At 40.5% G+C, this 23,270-nt stretch overlaps 3 protein-coding genes across 6 annotated transcripts; 2 read left to right on the top strand and 1 right to left on the bottom strand.

The window, feature by feature from the left end:
• Positions 1-847: 847 nt before the first annotated feature.
• On the top strand, positions 848-1,585 carry LOC137245286 (uncharacterized). 3 transcript variants are annotated; one of them, XM_067775682.1, is made up of 2 exons: positions 848-1,002; positions 1,212-1,585. In XM_067775682.1, exon 2 carries the CDS (start codon positions 1,319-1,321, stop codon positions 1,583-1,585), a length of 267 nt encoding a protein of 88 aa, XP_067631783.1. In that variant the 5' UTR covers positions 848-1,002; positions 1,212-1,318. The 3 variants fall into 3 exon arrangements, with proteins under 3 accessions (XP_067631783.1, XP_067631782.1, XP_067631784.1); XM_067775681.1 differs by having other exon boundaries at positions 861-1,056; XM_067775683.1 differs by lacking the exon at positions 848-1,002 and adding an exon at positions 1,079-1,126.
• Positions 1,586-2,208: 623 nt separating this feature from the next.
• Mvk (Mevalonate kinase) lies at positions 2,209-3,528 on the top strand. Its single transcript, XM_067775677.1, has one exon. It carries the CDS (start codon positions 2,217-2,219, stop codon positions 3,390-3,392), a length of 1,176 nt encoding a protein of 391 aa, XP_067631778.1. The 5' UTR covers positions 2,209-2,216; the 3' UTR covers positions 3,393-3,528.
• On the bottom strand, positions 3,520-21,728 carry spt4 (Transcription elongation factor subunit spt4). 2 transcript variants are annotated; one of them, XM_067775680.1, is made up of 3 exons: positions 21,524-21,728; positions 21,233-21,395; positions 3,520-3,695 (listed from the first exon to the last, which is right to left on the bottom strand). In XM_067775680.1, the coding sequence occupies exons 1-3, from the start codon at positions 21,590-21,592 to the stop codon at positions 3,577-3,579; spliced, it is 351 nt and encodes a 116-aa protein (XP_067631781.1). In that variant the 5' UTR covers positions 21,593-21,728; the 3' UTR covers positions 3,520-3,576. The 2 variants fall into 2 exon arrangements, with proteins under 2 accessions (XP_067631781.1, XP_067631780.1); XM_067775679.1 differs by lacking the exons at positions 21,233-21,395; positions 21,524-21,728 and adding an exon at positions 13,820-14,835.
• Positions 21,729-23,270: the final 1,542 nt, after the last annotated feature.

Genomic DNA, 23,270 nt, shown 5'->3' with positions numbered 1-23,270 from the left:
AGACATTGGTGAGTTTTTCGATGATGACAGCGTTACCACTTTGGCCAGAATCGCGAATAAAAGAACTGGAAACGATTTTCGGTTACATAATGTTCTGGGGACTATTTTACCGGTAACGCTCAGAATCGGCCCGTTAGAACTTACATAGAAAATCAAAATTCAACAGACTTCTAAAGGGCCCATTACTGATACTTAGCATAGACTTGACTTGGCCTGAGAACTGTCACTTACAGTTCTGTTAAATGAACATGCATGTTACTGATTACTCAAAACTTAGCAACACTTAACTTGACTTAAAAGTCTGTTGAATTTTGATTTTCTATGTAAGTTCTAAGTGACGTTTACATTTTGAGTTGCCATTTGTTTGTTTCCATTTCATTTTGACATTTTGTCATACAAATTGACATTTATCTAAAAATAAATTTCAACGCTGATTATGATGCCAGATTGTATGCGCCAAGTGGAGTATAATCGTGGCTAAGTTGCCAAGTTTACGCCAAATCAAGTCCAGTTTATGCTAAGTATCAGTAATGGAGGCTTAAGTCAAGTGTTGCTAAGTTTTGAGTAATCAGTAACATGCAATGTTCATTTAACAGAACTGTAAATGACAGTTCTCAAGTCAAGTCTATGCTAAGTATCAGTAATGGAGCCTTAAATTTAGTTGCAGACATTTGCAGTTATCCAGTGAGTTTTACAGCTCCGGCTCACGCTCAATTCTCACGGGAATGCTCTGGATCATTGAGAGACTTGAGAAGCAGATGTCGTGAATTTTTCGCCCACGTGAAATGTGATAGGCAGATGTCGCCACTGTTTTTCATTTAACTCATACAACATGCAAGGAAGCATTATCGATATGTGCGGTACAAAAGCGCTCTGAGCCGAATCGACTCACGATAAATTTCTTCTCCCATATCTGGTTTCAAGTCTCGAATCACAGCTGTTGGTCTGCATTATAAAAAGTAAAAAAAAAAGATTAACCACGCAGCGCCCAATATAAAAAAGGTAAATAATTCTTTGATATAAAAAAGCTGAAATAACCAGAAATGACACTTTTGGGTAAGTATGCATAGTAGCTTGGAATGGGTGTGCTGAGAGTATTTATATTCAAGAAAAACCACTTGCATTTGTAATTATTTGCATTTATATGTATTTTTTTTTATATTTAGTAAAATACATTCTGAACAGAAAGAATAAGAAACTTGTTTGGTTAGTTTTATAGGTAAGATCGCTTCCCGGCCATTTATAATTTATATGTAAAACAGCAGTTACCTGCAACCGAAGGCTAATTGGTGGGAGAATATTTGGAGCTCGAGATAAAATGAGTAAATACACTTCAAAGTATTTGGAAGAAAAACTGACCGATAAACTGGGAGCACAATACGTAAAAGCGATTGACGAATCAGATGGTTGTGGTGGTAAATTCAACGTCACAATTGTTTCAGAGGCATTTCGTGGTAAGACTTTGCTACAGAAACACCGCTTAGTGAATAGTGCGCTTGCTGAGGAGTTAAAAGAAATTCACGCATTCTCACAGAAATCATATACACCCGAAGAGTGGGAAAAGGTGTCACAAACATCACAATAATAATAATACATTACAAAAGCATCAGCTAAATTTAAAAGGCTGAAACAGTGGTAACAAAGGGCAGTATATCTGCAGATAGATATCGTTACTGTAAGCTCTCGGCTACTGAAAAGTGAAAGTTTACCAGCTGCTGCATGCACACCCATACATACCTTATGTATATCTATGACAAAAATCAAATGCGCAATAAAATACGCATGTGCAACAGGGTTGGAGTATAGTAGCTTAAAATTAAGAGTGTAACAAATTTAGAAGCGTTCATATAAAATAGAAGCTTTTGTATTTATGCATATATTTGTACAGTAGTGATAACCGATCTACAAACCAAAAGTCAACAGGTAACCTAATTAACATACAATATACGAATACACTGCTATTACTTAACAAAATCCAATCAAAATCGTAACGTGGCGAACCCGATCCCAGTAGTGTGTTGAAAAACAGTATTGGATTGTTGGTGTATGAAGTAACAAGCCAGCTGTTTGCGATCGCTATATTTGCACAAAGGAGCTTATTCTTAACGTATGTAACGTATGTTGTATGTAGCACGAGAATTAGCTAATAACCGAATATCACCGAGCAACCTTTTTGATTGTTTAACTAAAGTGAATTATTTAAGCACGACCTAACAATGAAACAATTTGAAATTATTGCACCTGGTAAAGTTATTTTACATGGCGAGCATGCTGTTTTATATAAAAAGCCAGCTTTAGCTGCTAGTGTTGGTATTGGCACAAGATTGCAATTTCGTCCAGAATCCGATACAAATGTGGGTGTATTTCATTTGGATACATTGAATTTCGCTTTCGGAATTCAATTGCAGCAGTTTAATGATTTTGTCAATGACTTTCGCATCAAATATCCTGGGGTTAAACTGGATTGTACGGCTAAGCTATTAGAGGATGTGCGCGCTGTTGTGGCAAAGGAATTTGAAGCTGCCACTAGCAATTCACCAAAGCAACAACAGGCTCAAAAATCATTTTTAGCCATATATTATTTGTTAGCAGGCGCAGTACTATCTTCTCCCGATGCTGGGCTTACTCTAAAAGACGGCTTTGATATTTTTATTGATACTGAACTAAATATTGGCTCTGGTTTAGGTAGCTCAGCATCATTTGGCGCTGTATTAGCTGCAGCATTTCTTTTGCTTACCGGTCATTTCGATGAAAAAACATATCTTAAATTAGAAAATCAATCACTTATCTCACAATGGGCATTTGAATCCGAACGTATAATGCATGGTACACCCTCTGGTGTGGATAATACAGTGGTCGTCTATGGTGGAATGGTGCGGTTTGTCAAAGGACAAGGATTTCAAACTGTTAATATACAACGTCCATTAAATATAATGCTGGTGGATAGTCGCATAAATCGTAGTACTGCCGATATTGTTGCAAAAGTACGTCACTTGTGGGAGACATTTCCGAAAGTTGTCGATTCAATTTGGCATGCTTGCGAAGATATCGTAGCCGAAGCTATACCATTGTATGAAAGTTTTGGAAATGCAAAAGATGACAGTGAAAAGTTTGAAAGACTCGAACGTTTGTTCCAAATCAACAATGACTTGCTTAAAGCTATAGGTGTAACACATCCTAAATTGGAACAAATATTTGCTATTGCTTTTAAGCGTGGTTTCTTCAGTAAAATAACTGGCGCTGGCGCGGGAGGATATGCAATTGTGCTTTTACCAGAAAACTATGAAAGTAACCAGGTGTATTTAAAATTAAAGGAGGAACTGGAATCGGCTGGTTTTGGCGTGCAGTCTACTACAGCTGGTGGTAATGGTTTGCGTATTAAAACCATGTAAGTTTGATGATGAATTCAACGTTGACCGTGTTTTTTGCAAGCTATATTTCTTAAGAGAACCTCTGTATAAATATCTTAATATTTAAAAATGAAGAACACATTTTTTTACTAAATAAAACTATAATGGAAGAAATTAATACGACCTTTCTCATTATTTATTGTATATTTAGTTTAGAAACAAGATTTTAACGCTGGCTAGTATCTCTGGATCTGTACGGTATGCCTCGACTCTTCATTTCACGCAGCGTCGCTTGAGGTAGATTTCCCGATACCGAAATAGCGTAGATACCACGGGTGAAACGACCTGTGGAAAATAAAAATATAAATTTAGTATAGTTTTGGTGAAATTTATTAATTTTATTTATAATTTTTTTTTATTTATATTTATAATAATACCTCCCACCCCCTAGATCCATGAGGAGTTTGGGGTCGCCAGAGCCTCGGCTGTTAAAGAAACAGGATTCGCCACAGGGAGGTTGACAATTGGGTTGGAGAAGCTATATATTGCGCTGGCAAACCGGAGGGTTGCGCTACACAACCCCTACAATGAATTCGGTATTTTAGTCGCCTCTTATGACAGGTATACCTACCGCGGGTATATTCTAAGCACGCTAACCCGATGGGGTGGGTGTCGTCATTGTTGTTGTTGTTGTAGCAGTGCTTCGCCACAGCTAATAGTTGCGACCGATCACAAATTGTCAACAATATCCTCTAACGGGAGTTCAAGGAATTTTGCTGTTTCAACAGGGGTGGACCATAATGAAAGGGGTGTTAGCGCCTTGTTGTTGTAGCAGTGCTTCGCCCCACCTAACAGCTGCGACCGATCACAAATTGTCATCGATATCCTCTAACGGAAGTCCAAGGAAACTTGCTGTTTCAACAGAGGTGGACCATAATGAAAGGGGTGTTAGAGGCGTTTGTTCCACATTACAATTAAAGAGACGGTTGGTGTCATGTGGGGACACATTACAAGCGGGGCATACATTTTGTATGTCGGGGTTGATTCTGGATAGGTAAGAGTTTAACCTGTTACAGTATCCAGAACGAAGTTGAGCAAGAGTGACACGCGTTTCCCTGGGGAGTATGCGTTCCTCTTCCGCAAGTTTTGGGTACTTTTCTTTGAGTATTGGATTCACCGGCATAAAGGTCCGATGCCTGTTTGTGGAGTTCACCAAGGACCTGCTTGTGTTTTTTTGCTTTATACGGCTGGGTTCTCATGTGCCGTATTTCCTCAAAATGCTTACGGAGATGACTCCTTAATTTAATTTATTTATTATTACGGCTGTTTAGGCCTAAAACTTAAACTACTAAGTACAATTCATTATTATATCATTTATTTCTATTGAATATGCTGTTGGAATGCCATGTGATTCCGATCAGCATATTTACTGGCGTAACAAACGGATGAGTCTGGGAGCCAGTCATTTAAGGAAGGTTGGAAAGGACGCGTTTCCAATCCTCCAGGGCTCCCAGCTTAAGGCAACAAAATTTGGAACTTATATTTTTCAATTATATTTGTATTTTAAGCTGTCGGAATGTATTGGTCTCCGATCAACACAGCTAAACATGTCTTTGGATGTTGGAAATTGAAGTGTACCAAATCACCCCTCAACTTTGTTTAGTAAAGACGCTGTCGGAACGCATGAAGATTCCGATCAGCACATCTCAAAATATATTGGGAGGTTGAAAAGGACGTGTTTCCAATCCCCCTGCTCCAACTTTTGTTTGACCTTATTTTGGTTACACATCATATAATTTTATTGTTATATTAATGCTGTCGGAATGCGAGTGATCCCGATCAGCAACAGTAAATATAGGCTGAAAATACCGAATTCCAGCGACATTTGTTGTTGGAACTGTCTGGAGTTACAGGTGGCGACTGATTTTCTTTTCCTTAGGGCCGGGTGCATTGTATTTTGCTGCTACCAGTATTACCATTCCCTTTTCGCGCTCCAGTATCGGTATGTCATGTAAAAAATAAAAGAAACAAGTAAGGAAGGTTAAGTTCGGGTGTAACCGAACATTACATACTCAGTTGAGAGCTATGGTGACAACATAAGGGAAAATAACCATGTAGGAAAATGAACCGAGGGAAACCCTGGAATGTGTTTGTATGACATGTGTATCAAATGAAAGGCATTAAAGAGTATTTTATGAGGGAGTGGGCCATAGTTCTATAGGTGGACGCCATTTAGGGATATAGCCATAAAGGTGGATCAGGGTTGACTCTAGAATGCGTTTGTACGATATGGGTATCAAATGAAAGGTATTAATGAGAATTTTAAAAGGGCGTGGACCTAAGTTCTATAGATGGACGCCTTTTCGAGATATCGCCGTAAAGATGGACCAGGGGTGACTCTAGAATGCGTTTGTACGATATGGGTATCAAATGAAAGGTGTTAATGAGCATTTTAAAAGGGAGTGGGCCTTCGTTTTATAGGTGTTCGCCTTTTCGAGATATCGCCATAAAGGTGGACCAGGGGTGACTTTAGAATTTGTTTGTATGATATGGGTATCAAATGAAAGGTGTTAATGATTATTTTAAAAGGGCGTGGGGCTTAGTTCTATAGGTGGACCCCTTTTCGAGATATCGCCATAAAGGTGGACCAGGGGTGACTCTAGAATTCGTTTGTGCAATATGGGTATCAAACGAAAGGAGTTAAAGAGTATTTTAAGAGGGAGTGGGCCTTAATTCTATAGGTGGACGCATTTTCGAGGTATCGCAATAAAGGTGGACCAGGGGTGACTCTAGACTTTGTTTGTACGATATGGGTATCAAATGAAAGGTGTTAATGAGTATTTTTAAAAGGGAGTGGGCCTTCGTTTTATAGGTGTTCGCCTTTTCGAGATATCACCATAAAGGTGGACCAGGGGTGACTTTAGAATTTGTTTGTATGATATGGGTATCAAATGAAAGGTGTTAATGATTATTTTAAAAGGGCGTGGGGCTTAGTTCTATAGGTGGACCCCTTTTCGAGATATCGCCATAAAGGTGGACCAGGGGTGACTCTAGAATTCGTTTGTGCAATATGGGTATCAAACGAAAGGAGTTAATGAGTATTTTAAGAGGGAGTGGGCCTTAGTTCTATAGGTGGACGCCTTTTCGAGATATCGCCATAAAGATGGACCAGGTGTGACTCTAGAATGCGTTTGTACGATATGGGTATCAAATGAAAGGTGTTAATGATTATTTTAAAAGGGAGTAATCCTTAGTTCCATAGGTGGACGCCGTTTCGAGATATCGCCATAAAGGTGGGCCAGGGGTGACTCTAGAATTCGTTTGTGCAATATGGGTATCAAACGAAAGGAGTTAATGAGTATTTTAAGAGGGAGTGGGCCTTTCTGGACCAGGGGTGACTCTAGACTTTGTTTGTACGATATGGATATCAAATGAAAGGTGTTAATGAGTATTTTTAAAAGGGAGTGGGCCTTCGTTCTATAGGTGTTCGCCTTTTCGAAATATCGCCATAAAGGTGGACCAGGGGTGACTCTAGAAAAAGTTTGTACGATATGGGTATCAAATTAAAGGTATTAATGAGAGTTTTAAAAGGGAGTGGTGGTAGCTGTATATGTGAAGGCGTTTTCTAGATATCGACCAAAATGTGGACCAGGGTGACCCAGAACATCATCTGTTGGATACCGCTAATTTATTTATATATGTAATACCTGCCAAGATTTTAAGGGTTTTTTATTTCGCCCTGCAGAACTTTTTCATTTTCTTCTACTTAAGCCTGCGTCATAATAATCTAAGCTGCGTTAGAGCTGCCACCCAGTTTCTTGGAGCAATATTTTTTGGCCCGTTTTTTTCGAACACCATGGATCAAGTCAATGGTAAACGTCGTGGTGACGACTTTAATAACGAGGTTGATAGCGCCAAAAAGGTGCAACGGATCAGCGGCTTCTCTCCTAGTTTAATGCAAAGCATGGATCAGCGATTTGCCAAGTTCAACGATCTGATTGCTAAGCAAGTTTTGGACTCGGAAAAAAGGCTCATCGAATTCGTATGCAAAAAACTAGAAGACAAATTTGTGGTGCTGAAGAAAGAGGTCAGTGAGCTTAATGCAAGAGTTACTCAGCTGGAGAGTGTGTTCGAGCGCGTTGGTTATCTCGAAGAGGAAGTAAAAAACTCAAAAACAATGCGTCAAAGCAAGAGAGCCATATTGCCGCTAGTGAAGTCCGTGTACACGGAATTCCCTTTAAGGAAGGAGAAAACTTAGCAAGTGTCTTTCATCACCTCTGTTCCACTCTTAGATTGCAACCAATACCTATAATGAGCATTTTTCGGCTACGGAAAATAGACAACAGCGTGACAGATCCGGCCGTAATAATCAAATTTCAGTCGCCGACAGACAGAAACAAATTGCTAAAAAGTATAGGCACCTTTAGGCGCCAAAACAATCCAAACATCAAGGGTCTGCAATTAGTTCATGTGGGCATAAATTCAAATGCTCCGATTTATGTAAATTCTTCGCTGTCTAGGCAAAACTATGCGATCTTCAAGGCAGCGATCCGTCTAAAGAAGAAAAGGAAGGTAGTGGCGGTTTTTTCTAAGAAGGGTCTGGTACATATCAGACGAACAGCCAACGCCAGCCCTGAAGCAATACATAGCTTGGATTTTCTAGAGCGTCTTGAGAATACCGGCGAAGAAAGCGCGAGTTCCTTTCGAGTTGATGATGCGCCAACGAATAATGATCAATAAATTAATTTCTATGTATGGTATATTACTTAAGTTCTTGAGTCTCTTCGTTTCTGTCTTTATCTCTCCCTATCATACTTGTAAACAATCACTTATGTTGTCTTTATTGTTACGCATCGCAGAGCATTCTTTATATCCCATATATAGTGATGGTCCTAGACTATAGGTTGTCTAGTTCCAAAGACTGCTTACATACACTGTTGCGCGTATTCAACAAACGTACTAAAGGGCTCAAAGTCATCCATCTTAATGCGCAAAGCCTATATAAAAAGCTGGATGAATTGAGATTCATATCTGAGGGTTCTGATATAGATGTTATATGTATTTCCGAAACCTGGTTTTCTTCATGTCACAAAAATGATTTGGTGCAACTAAATGGATATCAACTTTTCAGGGCTGATAGACGTGGTCATGGTGGTGGTGTTGCTATATATGTTAAAAGTAGTTTATCCTGTAAACTTTGCTGCAGTGCTAGTCCAAGTGATTTTGTCGAATATGTGTTCGTAGACGTGTTCTCTGTAAATAATGAAAAGCTTCTTATCGGCTGTGCATACAGACCTAATCGTGGAGTTGACTTCTCTGGCTTTATTGAATTTCTCGAGCCTCTACTTATAAGCTATGATAATATAATCATCGCTGGGGATTTCAACTCCAACCTTCTCGTCGACTCAACTCTAAAGCTAGGTATGGAGTCTCTTGGACTTTTTCCCACCAATTTAACTTCACCTACACACTTTACTGACTCAAATTCTTCTTTGCTGGATTTATTTTTTGTGAATGATCCCCTGAAATTGCTCCACTACGATCAATTGTCGGCATCTTGCTTTTCAAAACACGATCTGATATTTCTTAGTTACAACTTTCAAACGTCACACATACAATGTTCCTTTACATATCGTGATTTTAGAAGCATAGATTACAGTTCTTTTAATGCAGCGGTGGAGTCGGTTGAGTGGAGCTTGATTCGTACACTGACATCGGTCGATGATCAGGCATCATTCCTACAGAACCATATTATTAGGCTTTTCGACAACTATGTGCCAGTGAAACTCAAAGCTGCTACACACAATAATACCCCTTGGTTTAGTGCCAATCTAAAACACTTAATTCACCAGCTTAACCTTGCTTACTCACGATGGAAAAGATACAAAACCCTGGAGGCTCACAACTGCTTCAAAACAGCTAGGATCGCTGCAAACAAAGCCATTAGGTCAGCTAAGCAGAAATTTTATAATAACAAGTTTAGTGCTGCTTTGAGTTCGAAGGAAACCTGGAAGTCGATTAAACATATTGGTATCGGAAAATCCAAATGTGATATTTCTGTCCTCCCTGATGTAGACATTAATGAGATAAATATAAATTTTGTAAATCTGCCAATCTCAACTGACAATATATGTGCTGATAATTATTGTATTCGCGCTAATGTTGATTTTGGTCCTCTTGAGTTTGCTAGTGTCGATGATTGTGATGTCGTTCAAGCCATTCTTTCAGTAAAGTCTAATGCTATGGGGTTCGATGGTATATGTCCGAAATTTTAAAAAATAATTCTTCCTAAAATCCTTCCTCACTTAACCTACTTGGTTAACTCTGTGCTGACGTCCTGTGTATTTCCCAAATGTTGGAAAGTTGCTAAGGTAATCCCAATCCCCAAGCAAAACAAGGAGTATAGGCCTATAGCTATTCTGCCTTTCCTTTCCAAGGTCGTCGAACGAATTTTGCACTGCCAGATAAATACTTATGTGCAGAATAATAACCTTCTCACAGATTCCCAGTCTGGATTCAGGTCAAATCGTAGCTGTAAAACGGCGCTCCTATCGGTGATAGAGGATATTCGAGAACAAGTTGACAAAAATTTTACTGCTTTCCTGACTCTTCTCGACCATTCAAAAGCATTTGACTCGGTCGACCACACCGTTCTCTGCAAGAAGCTGGACAACCTATTTAATTTCTCCAACTGTGCAACAGCCCTAATCAGATCGTATTTGGCCGACCGAACTCAGGCAGTAAGTGTTGGTAGCAGAAAGTCTGACTTCGTCGTGTTTTAAGAGGAGTCCCACAAGGCTCAATCCTTGGTCCCCTGTTATTTGTTTTGTATATAAACGATTTGCCTGGTGTTCTCAAGTATTGTAATATTCACATTTATGCTGACGACGTACAATTGTATATGTGCTGTCCTAGTGATCGTAACAGTTCATGTATTAATAACTTAAATTACGATTTGTGTCAAATTGGTACGTGGGCTTCTATGAACGGCTTATGTCTTAACCCTAAGAAGTCGAAATGTATAGCCATTCATAGAAGGTCACTAGATAAAAGTGGAATGGAATATTTAATTTTAGACAACACTATTATAGAATACGTTGACACGGCAAAAAATCTAGGTATAGTTTTTAACAAAACCCTGACATGGAAAGATCACATCTTCCGCACAGTGGGAAAAGTGTATGGGATGCTTCGTACACTCTGGCTTACACAATATTTTACTCCGTTACATATTCGTCTACTAATAGCAAAAGCGTACTTAATACCTACGCTCCTTTATGGATGTGAGGTTTACTCCAATTGTGACTATGTATGTAATAGGAAACTTAATGTTGTGTATAACAAATTGCTAGATACGTCTATGGGTTGAAAAGACTTGACCACGTCTCTCAACATGCTTACAGGTTGCTAAACATTTCTTTCGATAACCTTATTAAACTTAAAACGCTCGCCACGCTACATAAATTAATATATATGAAGGAACCTGACTATCTGTATTGGAGGCTAAATTTTCTCCAGTCGTCTAGATCTGTTCTCCTTACCCACTTCAGACATCGTATGCTAATATCTGATCGCCAGTTCTTCATTAATTCCATACGTCTTTGGAACTCGCTCCCTTCTAGACTTAGGCTTATAAGCAATGCTCTGCTCTTCAATAAAGAATTAACAAGTTTCTATAATAACCTAGACAATTAAAATACTGATTCCTTCTAAGCAAATGTACTCTATCATTCCTTTATTTATCTATTTACTATTTATTAAATATATTATTTGTTGTAACCTTTTCTTAGCCATAGTCATTAGCTTTAAGTTTCAAGATTAGATTGTTCCTATTTTATGCCTTTTACCGACTAGCACTGTAAAATAATTTTTGTCAAATTGTTGTGCTGGGATGAATTGCCTAATAAATACAAATACAATACAATACAATATGGTAGGTGTCACAACCATTTTATAAAGTTTTTTCTAAAGTTATATTTCGCGTCAATAAAGCAATCCAATTACCTTACCATATTTCATCCCTTTTTTCGTATTTGGTATAGAATTATGGCATTTTTTTCATTTTTCGTAATTTTCGATATCGAAAAAGTGGGCGTGGTCATAGTCGGATTTCGTTCATTTTTCATGCCAAGATAAAGTGAGTTCAAATAAGTACGTGAACTGAGTTTAGTAAAGATATATCGATTTTTGCTCAAGTTATCGTGTTAACGGCCATGCGGAAGGACAGACGGACGACTGTGTATAAAAACTGGGCGTGACATCAACCGATTTCGCCCATTTTCACAGAAAACAGTTAACGCCATAAAATCTATGCCCCTACCAAATTTCAAAAGGATTGGTTAATTTTTTTTCGACTTATGGCGTTAAAAGTATCCTAGACAAATTAAATGAAAAAGGGCGGAGCCACGCCCATTTTAAAATTTTCTTTTATTTTTGTATTTTGTTGCACCATATAATTACTGGAGTTGAATCTTGACATAATTTACTTATATACTGTAAAGATATTACATTTTTTGTTAAAATTTTACTTTAAAAAAAAGTTTTTTTTAAAAGTGGGCGTGGTCCTTCTCCGATTTTGCTAATTTTTATTAAGCGTACATATAGTAACGTTCCTGCCAAATTTCATCATGATATCTTCAACGACTGCCAAATTACAGCTTGCAAAAGTTTTAAATTACCTTCTTTTAAAAGTGGGCGGTGCCACGCCCATTGTCCAAGATTTTACTAATTTTATATTTTGCGTCACAAGTTCAACTCATCTACCAAGTTTCGTCGCTTTATCGGTCTTTTGTAATGAATTATCGCACTTTTTCGGTTTTTCGAAATTTTCGATATCGAAAAAGTGGGCGTGGTTATAGTCCGATATCTTTCATTTTAAATAGCGATCTGAGATGAGTGCTCAGGAACCTACATACCAAATTTCATCAAGATACCTCAAAATTTACTCAAGTTATCGTGTTAACGGACGGACGGACGGACGGACATGGCCCAATCAAATTTTTTTTCGATCCTGATTATTTTGATATATGGAGGTCTATATCTACCTCGATTCCTTTATATATGTACAACCAACCGTTATCCAATCAAACTTAATATACTCTGTGAGCTCTGCTCAACTGAGTATAAAAAAAACTTTATCTTATTGGAAGGGTTTTACAATGCTCCAATAAACTTTTTTTTAAAGGTATTGAAGTTATTACTACTTTTTATGTGATTAGGAAGTTCATTGAACTATTTCAGGCCCTTATAAAATATATTTTGCTTGTCCACTTCTGTTTTGAAAAGAGGTAATCTAAAATTATTGTTTTCTCTGATTACGTATGAATGTGCATCATTTACATATCTAAGCTTTTCGCTGAGGTATGTTGGTAATTTACCGTGCTTAATATTAAATACAAATTTCATACTGTGGTAGAATATGAGCTGTTTTATACTCAACCAGTTTAGTGCTTCTATCATGTTATTAATGGGAGTATCATATCTCATGTTTAATATAAATCTCATAGCTTTATTTTGCATAACTTGTAGCTTATCTACCTGAGTTACATTGGCCATAAAGAATATTGTGGGACAATATATGAAATGCGGCTCTATGATGGATTTATACACTTTCAGTTTGTATTTTCTACTGATAAATTTGCATGACCTTTTCCAAAAACCAATTTTCTTGCCTATTTGGCAACTATATAATCAATATGATCATTAAATTTTAATTTATTATCAATCTGAACCCCTAAGTACTTGAAAGTTTTAACTTCGTTAATGTTTGAGTTCATTATTTTTAGCTCGATATTACAAGATTCCTTATTCATCGCTCTAGATATGACCATAAAATGGGTTCTATTAACATTAAGTTTAAGGTTATTGTTACAAAGCCACCTGTATAGGGTGTTCAAGTCTTCCTGCATTTTGCTCCTAGCTAACATGATATCAAGTTCACTTACTTCGAGCAGTGCGTCATCCGCAAACAGCCTTATTTTACTATGTTTTAGCGCCGAAGATATATCATTTATATATATGTTAAATAGGACCGGTGCCAAAACCGATCCTTGTGGCAATCCAATTCCTGTCAATACCTCTTCCGAGACAACCGACTCAATGGCTGTTTTTTGTCTTCGGTTACCTAAAAAGCTCTGAAACCACTGCAGCTCATTGCCCCTAATTCCAATTTTTTCTAATTTTTTAATCATTATATTTCTGTCTATAGTTTCAAATGCTCTCTACAAGTCGATAAAAACCGCAAGTATACTTTTCTTTTGATTTAGTTCTTCTTTCCAACTCGATATTACATAATTTAAAGCCGTTTCACAAGAGTGGCCTTCTCTGAAACCGGATTGTTCTTTAATTAGTATTTTATTTATTTCCAAGTAACTTATGAGCTGATCTTTTACTATTGTTTCCAGAATTTTTTCGATATTCGGCAACGTGTTGATCGGTCTCAGATCTTCTGCCTTTAATGAATTTTTTACCTTCTTTATTGGCACTATTGTTGATATTTTCCATGCGTCAGGCACTATTCCCTCTACTAATGATTTATTTATGATATCCGCATAGAAATGTCCCATGTAAGACACCGAATCCTTAATTACTCCTTCTGATAGTAAATTTGTTCCTCCGATTTTATTTTTTAACCTTTTAGCTACCAATATGACATCATCAACCGTTACTTCTTGAAATTTCAGACATGTGCTAACCGTGTATTGCACACTGTCGCCACTATCCAAAGTTTCGATTTCTCGATTTATGTCACCAATACTATCAACAAAGAAGGAATTCAATGCTTGAGCTATATCCTCGGGTGTTTCATATCTTATACCATTTACAATCACTGTCAGGATATTGTCACGCACCTCAGTTAAGTTTACTGCTTGCTTGAGGTGTTTCCACATTAATTTCCTATCAGAAGAATTTAAGGCAATATTTTTCTCCATATACTTAATTTTTTTAATCTTGATTAGTTTCTTATAATACTTCGCAACCGTATTATATTCCGAAAATTCACCAGATCTTCTGGCTTGTGAGTGCAATTGGATTTTTAATTTGTTAATTTCGGTCAGTTCATGATCGTACCACTTATTTCTCAACCTCACTATCCTGTCTTGTTCTGATGTTAATAAACCCATGCAGTGTGATAAGCAGGTATTTATATATTCAACCGAGTCATTGAGATGCATATTTTTTAATACGCTGAAATCATAGTTTCTTAATAAGTAAATGAGGTTATCAGCAGAATAATTCTTCCAACACATTGTGGGTATCATTCTCCGCAGAGGATTTGAATTACACACTTTGAAAGCAAATGAAATGGTTTCGTGATCAGAAATTCTGTGATTTTCAAGATTAATACAGGACAGTACATCAGCATTTACATATAGTAGATCTATTCTCGTTTGGGACCTCTCAGCAATCCTTGTATTGAAATTCACCATTTGCCTCATCGCGCTACGTGAAAATATCTCATTGAGCTTAGAACTCGTTGCGGTATTAACATTCATGCTAATGTTAAAATCCCCAATTAACAAGGAGTTTGTACCTTAAGCCCCTAGGCGGTGTTGGCTCATCAATCAGATGTCTGTTGGGATGCCCAGGTTTCTGGGTATTCAACAGGAACTGTTTGGTTAACATCTTATTTCTCTCCCTGATGGGGAGTATTCTCGCCTCATTCTGGGGACATAAGAAGACAGCCCGTGGCGATTCTGAGAGCAGTATTTTGGCAGGCCTGTAGCTTCTTCCAGTGGTTAATTTTTAGGCTTGGAGACCATATGGGTGACGCGTAGCAAGTAATCGGCTGGCCAATTGCTTTGTATGTGGTAATGAGCGTTTCTTTATCTTTTCCCCAAGGACTGACAGGGATTTGAGGATTACGGCTCTGGATTTTCGGAACAATTGCGGCTGCGTGCTCACCAAAATGTAGATCCTGATCAAACGTCACACCCAAGATTTTGGGGTGTAGGACAGTCGGTAGCGTAGTGCCATCGACGTGGATGTTCAGAATGGTCGACATTTGGGACGTCCATGTTGTAAATAAGGTCGCGGAAGATTTAGTCGGTGATAGTGCCAGGTTTTGCGAGGCGAAAAAACCGGAGAGATCAGGTAGGTAGCCGTTTATTCTGTTGCAGAGCTCATCGATCTGTGGGCCTGGGCCTGTGGCCATTATTGTGCATTCATCGGCGTAGGAAACGATAGTGACTCCTTCTGGTGGTGAAGGTAGCTTAGATATGTAGAAATTAAACAGAAGTGGGGATAGGACACCACCCTGTGGCACCCCTTGTTTAATTCTTCTTGGTTTTGATGTTTCGTTTCTAAATTGCACCGATGCCTGCCGACCACCCAGATAATTTCGGTCCACCTTTTAAGACATGGGGGAAGGGTAGACCCTTCCAGGTCTTGCAGTAACGAGCCATGGTTGACCGTATCGAAAGCTTTTGATAGGTCTAGCGCTACGAGTACTGTTCTATAGTGGGGGTTTTGATTTAAACCGCAATTTATCTGGGTGCTGATGGCATTTAGCGCGATGGTGGTGCTATGGAGTTTTCTGAAGCCATGCTGATGACAGGCTAGCTGCAAATTTGCTTGGAAGTAGGGGAGCAAAATGGCTTCAAGCGTCTTTGCTACTGGCGATAGGAGAAATATCGGACGATGCGACTCTTCTATGTTAGTTGGTTTCCCAGGCTTTAGTAGCGAGACCACCTTGGCCATTTTCCATTTTTCGGGTATGACAAAGGTGGAAAGAGACAGGTTGAAGACATGTGCTAAATATTTGATATCCTCTTTCCCTGGGCTTTTAAGCATCGACATGGCTATGCCGTCTGGGCCCACTGCTTTGGATGGTTTAGCGTGACTAATGGCATCCTCAACCTCTTTGGCGGTGATGGTAATTGGTGACGCGCTGAATTTATGTTTATGTGCGTGTCTGTTGGCCCTCCGTGTATCTTTGTCGACCGTAGAATGCATTATATATTGTCGGCAGAAAGCGCTCGCCCATTTTTTCGCATCCGACAGCACTTTATCGGCAAAGGCGATGGAAACTTTGTCATTGTGCCTAGACGGATTCGATAGGGACTTTGCGGTGGACCAAGGTTTACCCACACCGGCAGAGAGGTTACAACCTCTTAGGTGATCCTCCCATTTCGCCCTCTTGTGTTCATCCACAAGCAATCTGGTCCCTTATTTGGAGGTCGCCTGGATCGAGCTGTCTTATAAGGTCACGTTCTTTCGCTAAATTTGCGGCCTCCGCCGGGAAATGGGCCGAATTTCGGGAATTCTCCCGGCGGGAATGAAACGTGCCGAGGCGGATACAATGACCCGGCGGAAGGCACGCTCCCCTTGGCGGGCATCAGTCGGGATAGGGAGGGCATTAAAGAGGTTGTCTGTAAAGGATTTGTATTCGTCCCACTTTCCTTTTTAAAGTTTATGAAAGTGCGTTTTTCTGTGACGATGAAGTCGGCAGTACGCTCGAGTGAAATATGTATAGGCAGGTGGTCGGATGCCAATGTTACCATCGGCTGCCAGTTGACGCAGTTTACGAGTTCTGCGCTCACGATTGAGATATCCGGCGAACTGTGACAGCTTCCTACCATACGTGTGGGGCGTATCCGTTTATTGTGCAGAACGTCGTTTCTTCTATTTGATCCGCCAACATCTCACCCATACTGTCCGCCCGCAAGTTTGAATGCCATAGATCGTGATGGGCATTGACAGCAATGCGGATGTTTTGGCGCAGCAATGCTGATGTTGTGCCGCTTTATGAAATCAACTATCTCCGTGATCTTCCCAGTTAGTCCATTACAGTTTATCTGCAGAATTCTGAAGTACATAGGGGGAGACGTCGCCATTCTGGGAGTAAGTGACGGGTGACTACGCCTGGGTTGAGGACGGCTATGACGCAACTGCTATTGTGGCCCTGGGACTGGACGTCCTTGGGTAAGACGGTGCAAACGGAGGTACGGAATAAAAGTCTGTTTCCCTGACCTACACGATTGCTGCTGGAAAACAGGGGGGGGGGGGGAGAAGACGGGGGCAGGGGCTGATGCTCAGCATTGCTACCAACTCTACTACGGAGATAATAGTTATGAGTGGTAGCAGCCGTTTGAGTTGTTGGCGCCGTGGGGCGCGAGCAGCAGCGGGTACTTGTTGTGGCTTGCTGAGCAGCGGGGCTGCTGGAAGGTAGTGGGGGTGCGCTGAGGCGCAGACTACGGGACGCCCTTGGGCGTGAACAGAAAGTCCCTATCGAATCCGACTAAGCACAAAGACAAAGTTTCCATCGCCTTTGGCGACAAAGTGCTGTCGGATGCGAAAAAAGGCGCGAGCGCTTTCTGCCGACAATATATAATGCATCCTACGGTCGACAAAGATAGACGGAGAGCCAATAGACACGCACATAAACACAAATTCAGCGCGTCACCAATCACCATCACCGCTAAAGAGGTTGAGGACGCCATTGGTCGTGCTAAATCATCCAAAGCAGTGGGCCCAGTCGGCATAGCCATGCCGATGCTTAAAAGCCTAGGGAAAGAGGGTTTCAAATATTTAGAGCATGTCTTCAACCTGTCTCTTTCCACCTTTGTCATACCCGAGAAATGGAAAATGGCCAAGGTGGTCCCGCTACTAAAGCCTGGGAAACCAGCTAACATAGGTGAGTCGTATCGTCCGATATCTCTCCTATCGCCAGTGGCAAAGACGCTTGAAGCCATTTTGCTCCCTTATTTCCAAGCAAATTTGCAGCTAGCCCCTCATCAGCAAGGCTTCAGAAAACTCCATAGCACTACCACCGCGCTAAATGCCATTAGCACCCAGATAAACTGCGGTTTAAATCAATACCCCCACACAGTACTCGTAGCGCTAGACCTATCAAAAGCTTTTGATACGGTCAACCATGGCTCGTTACTGCAAGACCTGGAAGGGTCTACCCTTCCCCCCATGTCTTAAAAGGTGGACCGCAAATTATCTGGGTGGTCGGCAGGCATCGGTGCAATTCAGAAACGAAACATCAAAACCAAGGAGAATTAAACAAGGGGTGCCACAGGCTGGTCTCCTATCCCCACTTTTGTTCAATTTCTACATATCTAAGCTACCTTCACCACCGGAAGGAGTCACAATCGTTTCCTACGCCGATGACTGCACAATAATGGCCACAGGCCCAGGCCCAAAGATCGATGCGCTATGCAATAAAATAAACGGCACCCTCCCTGATCTCTCCAGTTTTTTCGCCTCGCGAAACCTGGCATTATCACCAACTAAATCTTCCACGACCTTATTTACAACATGGACGTCCAGAATGTCGACCATTTTGAACATCCACGTCGATGGCACTACGCTACCGACTGTCCTACACCCCAAAATCTTGGGTGTGACGTTTGATCAGGATCTACATTTTGGTGAACACGCAGCCGCAATTGTTCCGAGAATTCAGAGCCGTAACAAAATCCTCAAATCCCTCGCTGGCAGTACCTGGGGAAAAGATAAAGAAACGCTCATGACTACATACAAAGCAATTAGCCAGCCGATTACGTGCTACGCGTCACCCATATGGTCGCCAAACCTAAAAATTACCCACTGGAAGAAACTACAGGCCTGCCAAAATACTGCTCTCAGAATCGCCACGGGCTGTATTCTTATGTCCCCAGAACACCATCTGCATAATGAAGCAAGAATACTCCCCATCAGGGAGAGAAATGAGATGCTGACCAAACAGTTCCTGTTGAATACCCAGAAACCTGGGCATCCCAGCAGACATCTGATTGATGAACCAGCACCGCCTAGGGGCTTAAGGAGTCATCTCCGTAAGCATTTTGAGGAAATACGGCACCTGAGAACCCAGCCGTATGAAGTGTAAAAACACAAGCAGGTCCTTGGTGAACTCCATAAACAGGCGTCGGACCTTTATGCCGGGAATTGCCCGGTGAATCCAGTACTTAAAGAAAATTATCCAAAACTCGCGGAAGAGGAACGCAGTGTCACTCTTGCTCAACTTCGTTCTGGATACTGTAACAGGTTAAACTCTTACCTATCCAGAATCAACCCCGACATACAAAATGTATGCCCCGCTTGCAATGTGTCCCCACATGACACCAACCATCTCTTTAATTGTAATGTGGAACCAACGCCTCTAACACCACTTTCCTTATGGTCCATCCCTGTTGAAACGGCAAGTTTCCTTGGACTCCCGTTAGAGGATATTGATGAAAATTTATGATCGGTCGCGGCCATTAGGTGGGGCGAGCATTGCTAAAACAACAACAACAGCAAGGAGCCATTTATAAAAGTTACGTGGACGTCGGGTTTTGGGATCAAGCCCAGAACAACCTGTCCGATGCAACCATCCCTTACACGAGATACACTGAACAGAGTATGACCGTCCTAAAAAGATTCTTTTCCGGCAGATGCAGCAAAACCATTTCTCAGGACCGTGGTCAGGAGACGGACCCGGATTGGATTCGATACCTTCCCGGAGCAACAGAATATGGAGCAGTCCCGCTGCAAGGAGCTGCTGGGAGGATGACAATTTGTGGGAGGGACGCAACAAATTAAATGGGGTTACACTGAAATGACCGTCCTTGGTCGGGAAAAATCCCGAGTCGCTCCGGTACATAGAACCGGCTGCCTTGGGAAGCGAATGCCATAGATCGTGATGGGCATTGGAATCGCCTAAGATAATGCGATTGCTGCCAGTGAGTAAGACGCTGATATTAGGGTGGTATCCACTGGGGCAACAGGTGGCAGGAGGGATGTAGATGTTGATGATTTCTAGGTTTGCATCGCTTGACCGGACAGATAAGCCTTGACGTTCTAGGACTCTGTCCCTGTGGTCGATGGCGGGATCAAATATATGATATTGCACAGAGTGGTGTATGATAAACGCGAGGCCGCCTCCATTTCCGCTCTGTGAGTTTAGTCTCTTGAATCGCAGCAATGCGGTTGTTGTGCCGCTTCATGAAATCGACTATCTCCATGATCTTCCCAGTTAATCCATTACAGTTTAAATGCAGAATTCTGAAGTGCATAGGGGGAGACGTCGCCACTCTGGGGGTAAGTGACGGGTGACTACGCCTGGGTTGAGGACGGCTAGGACGCAACTGCTATTGTGGCCCTGGGACTGGACGTCCTTGGGTAAGCATTGGGGTGCCCGGTGTATTTGGGTATGCGACCTGGCAACATGGCGCAATGAAACGCGTCGGGGGTTTCCGTCGCGGAGACCAGAACATCTAGGAAAGTGGCACCGTCCATGGCAGGAGCTGCATTGGGCGGATGTCGCAAACATATATATTCTGTGCTGGCAAATGTTGCAAAGGGAGGTAGGAGCTAAGAGTTTGTTTCCCTGACCTACACAATTTCAGCCGGATAAGAGGGGGGAGAAGACGGGGGCAGGGGCATTGCTCCCGACTCTACTACGGAGATTGTAGGTATGAGTTGGAGCAGCCGTGTGAGTTGGTGGCGCCGTGGGGCGCGAGCAGCAGCGGGGAGAATTCAAGGGGTTGTGTTGCGCAAAAAATTAAATAGGGTTACACTGAAATGACATTCCTTTGTCGGGAAAAATCCCGAGTCGCTACGCTACGTAGAACCGACTGCCTTGGGAGGGTTTTTGTCATTCGCGGCCATTAGTGAAATGTCAGCTTTCATTGGCATCTTCAGAATGGCTGTTGTATTAACGAAAATAAGAGTAAGTTATATGTAACACGAATTTTCCAGTAGCGCCTGTCATCATATTGTGCCCTGGAGAATCACTGTATACTTTTCATCAGGGCAGATTAACTTAGTAAATGGTTCTAGAAAGTTGCTTACGAAGGCATGTTAATTGCTGGTGCAACAAAAACACGACCTAGACGGATGCGAAGCGTATAAAAGTAGGAGTTTTGTTGTGTTATTAAAATTACATTACTTACTTATACGCTGCCATTTTGCTACCCAAGAATCTTCTGGACTCATCAAGGCTATGATACCATCAAAATTATTACTTGTGTGATCATACACGTTGTCTTTGTTGTTTTTCATACGCAAAAATTCATCGCAATTGTCGCAGCCGTCACTTTCGAATTGATCGAAACTCTAAATCAAATAATTAGTTATTTATATACATATTTACTAGAGGAAAAGAACCGCCGATGCCTTCTTTACCAATGATAAGGAGAACTAGTAATAACACCTTCGGATAAATGAAATGTCTGTATTCTTACCTTTATTAGTGAGCAAACTAAACATGCGCGCAATCCGCGCAAATCTTTAGGAATTGTATCGAAGGACATTCTACAAGATTTGTACTTTGAAGACTAAGCCAAAAAAACCGAATTATTTCTTGGCCGCAAAGTACTCTAGCTCTTTTTTTGTGGTCATTAATAAAAACAAAACAAATTCTTGCAAATAGTTCAAAACTCACCAGTCATGGTAAAATTTTAGTGGCACAGGGTACGCGATGTTTTCTTATTTTCAGGTAGCTATGGTCAATGATCAATTATATGGTTGGCTTATCTTATCAGCTGACTAAATTATTTCATTGTACTGGCATAGGTATTGTCAAACGGATATGACAAACGCAAAATGTAACCAACACATTGACAAACTGTCTCTGCGGCCAATTATTTAGAAATAAGTCGTTCACATCGCTTTAATCTATTCTATTAGAGAATACATTCAATTTAGTCCATTTTGTCCACAACAAAAGACTTGCAAAGTTTTATGTTTCCTCTGCATTCAATTCGCTTAACATGCAGATTTTGACAATATGAGAAAAGGTATGTTGTACCCGTACAGATGAGCCAACCATTTAGTTGAACCATGGGTAGGGTGGGTGCAACATCGACGCCATTGTTTACTATATAGTTTGGCAGCTTAAGTAGAGGTTATGTTGCGAATAGAGTGGAAGGCAGTGGACTAGGCAGTCGAATGTCATATAATGAAGGAATGGTGTTCGGAGATTTTTCAAAGTTAAAAACAAAAATTATAAAAGCTTTAATATAAATAAAACTATTGTTTTAATAACAACAAAAACGCCATATATATTCTGTATACATAAATTTGTAAGGATTATCTTACCTTAAAATTTGAATTAAATGATCTAAAGTTTTTTTTGAAACTGAGTCGAGAACTGTGCGTGTGAATGTGCGAATTTTCACCGATCAGCTGTTAGTTGCGCTACTTGGTAAAATTTACAATGATCGACGCGATTTACTTAAGTGAGTGTCGCGCTGCTTCGCTTTGATGTTTTGACAGCGTTCTATGCTTTGAAGCCACCAAAGCGTTAATGTAAATTCGAACAACAGCTGAATTCAGTAGACCTCCTCTTGTCACTATTAGAGACATTTTGGGGTAAAAAAAAGTTATGAGACAATTCGCGATTTTGTAAGCTGTCTGTCGTTTTTAGTCTCACAAAATCGGTCACAAGCTTGTAAAAGGGCGGGGTACAGCAAAGTACGAAACTTATTTCCCAAAAACTCTTTTAAGGCCCGGTTTTTCAGTACAAATTCAACTCAGTTTGTCAGTCAAACTACGCTTAAACTTATTCTGAGTTGTTCAGTCTACTTTAACTGAAGTTTAAACTGACCTTAAGCGGTAGATCTGGCAGGGTTAATCTCTAGTTAACCTCCATGGTTCAACTATATACAGGTTGGCTCATCTGTAAAGCAACAAAATATGTCTGTTCAAATTGTCAAAATCTGTGTATTTGTGTTGGTGCGAATGGTATGGAATGGAAACATAAAACTTAGCAGTTTTTGTATGTGTAAGTAAAATGTTGCCAATGTGTTGGTTTCATTTTGAGTTTGCCATCTCCTTTTGACAATCGCTTCGACCATGCAATGACATAAATAAAATCAGCTGATGAGATGAGCCAACCTGTACATAATTGAACCATGAGTTAAGGCTCCATTACTGATACTTAGCATAGACTTGACTTGGCTTGCGAACTGTCACTTACAGTTCTGTTAA

Source organism: Eurosta solidaginis, chromosome 3 (genome assembly GCF_040869045.1).
Source record: "Eurosta solidaginis isolate ZX-2024a chromosome 3, ASM4086904v1, whole genome shotgun sequence".
Taxonomy (NCBI): Eukaryota; Metazoa; Arthropoda; class Insecta; order Diptera; family Tephritidae; genus Eurosta; species Eurosta solidaginis.
This window is presented reverse-complemented; position numbering and strand designations above follow the sequence as displayed.

What these genes read in the sequence shown, in the direction of transcription:
- spt4 (XM_067775679.1), bottom strand. Translation starts at nt 14,788, where the DNA reads ATGAGGCAAATGGTGAATTTCAATACAAGGATTGCTGAGAGGTCCCAA. An exon ending in CAATAGTGCCAATAAAGAAG is followed by an intron (nt 3,696 to 13,819) that starts GTAAAAAATTCA and finishes TATTTTCCACAG; the next exon opens with GTCGTTTCACCCGTGGTATC.
- Mvk (XM_067775677.1), top strand. Translation starts at nt 2,217, where the DNA reads ATGAAACAATTTGAAATTATTGCACCTGGTAAAGTTATTTTACATGGC.
- LOC137245286 (XM_067775682.1), top strand. Translation starts at nt 1,319, where the DNA reads ATGAGTAAATACACTTCAAAGTATTTGGAAGAAAAACTGACCGATAAA.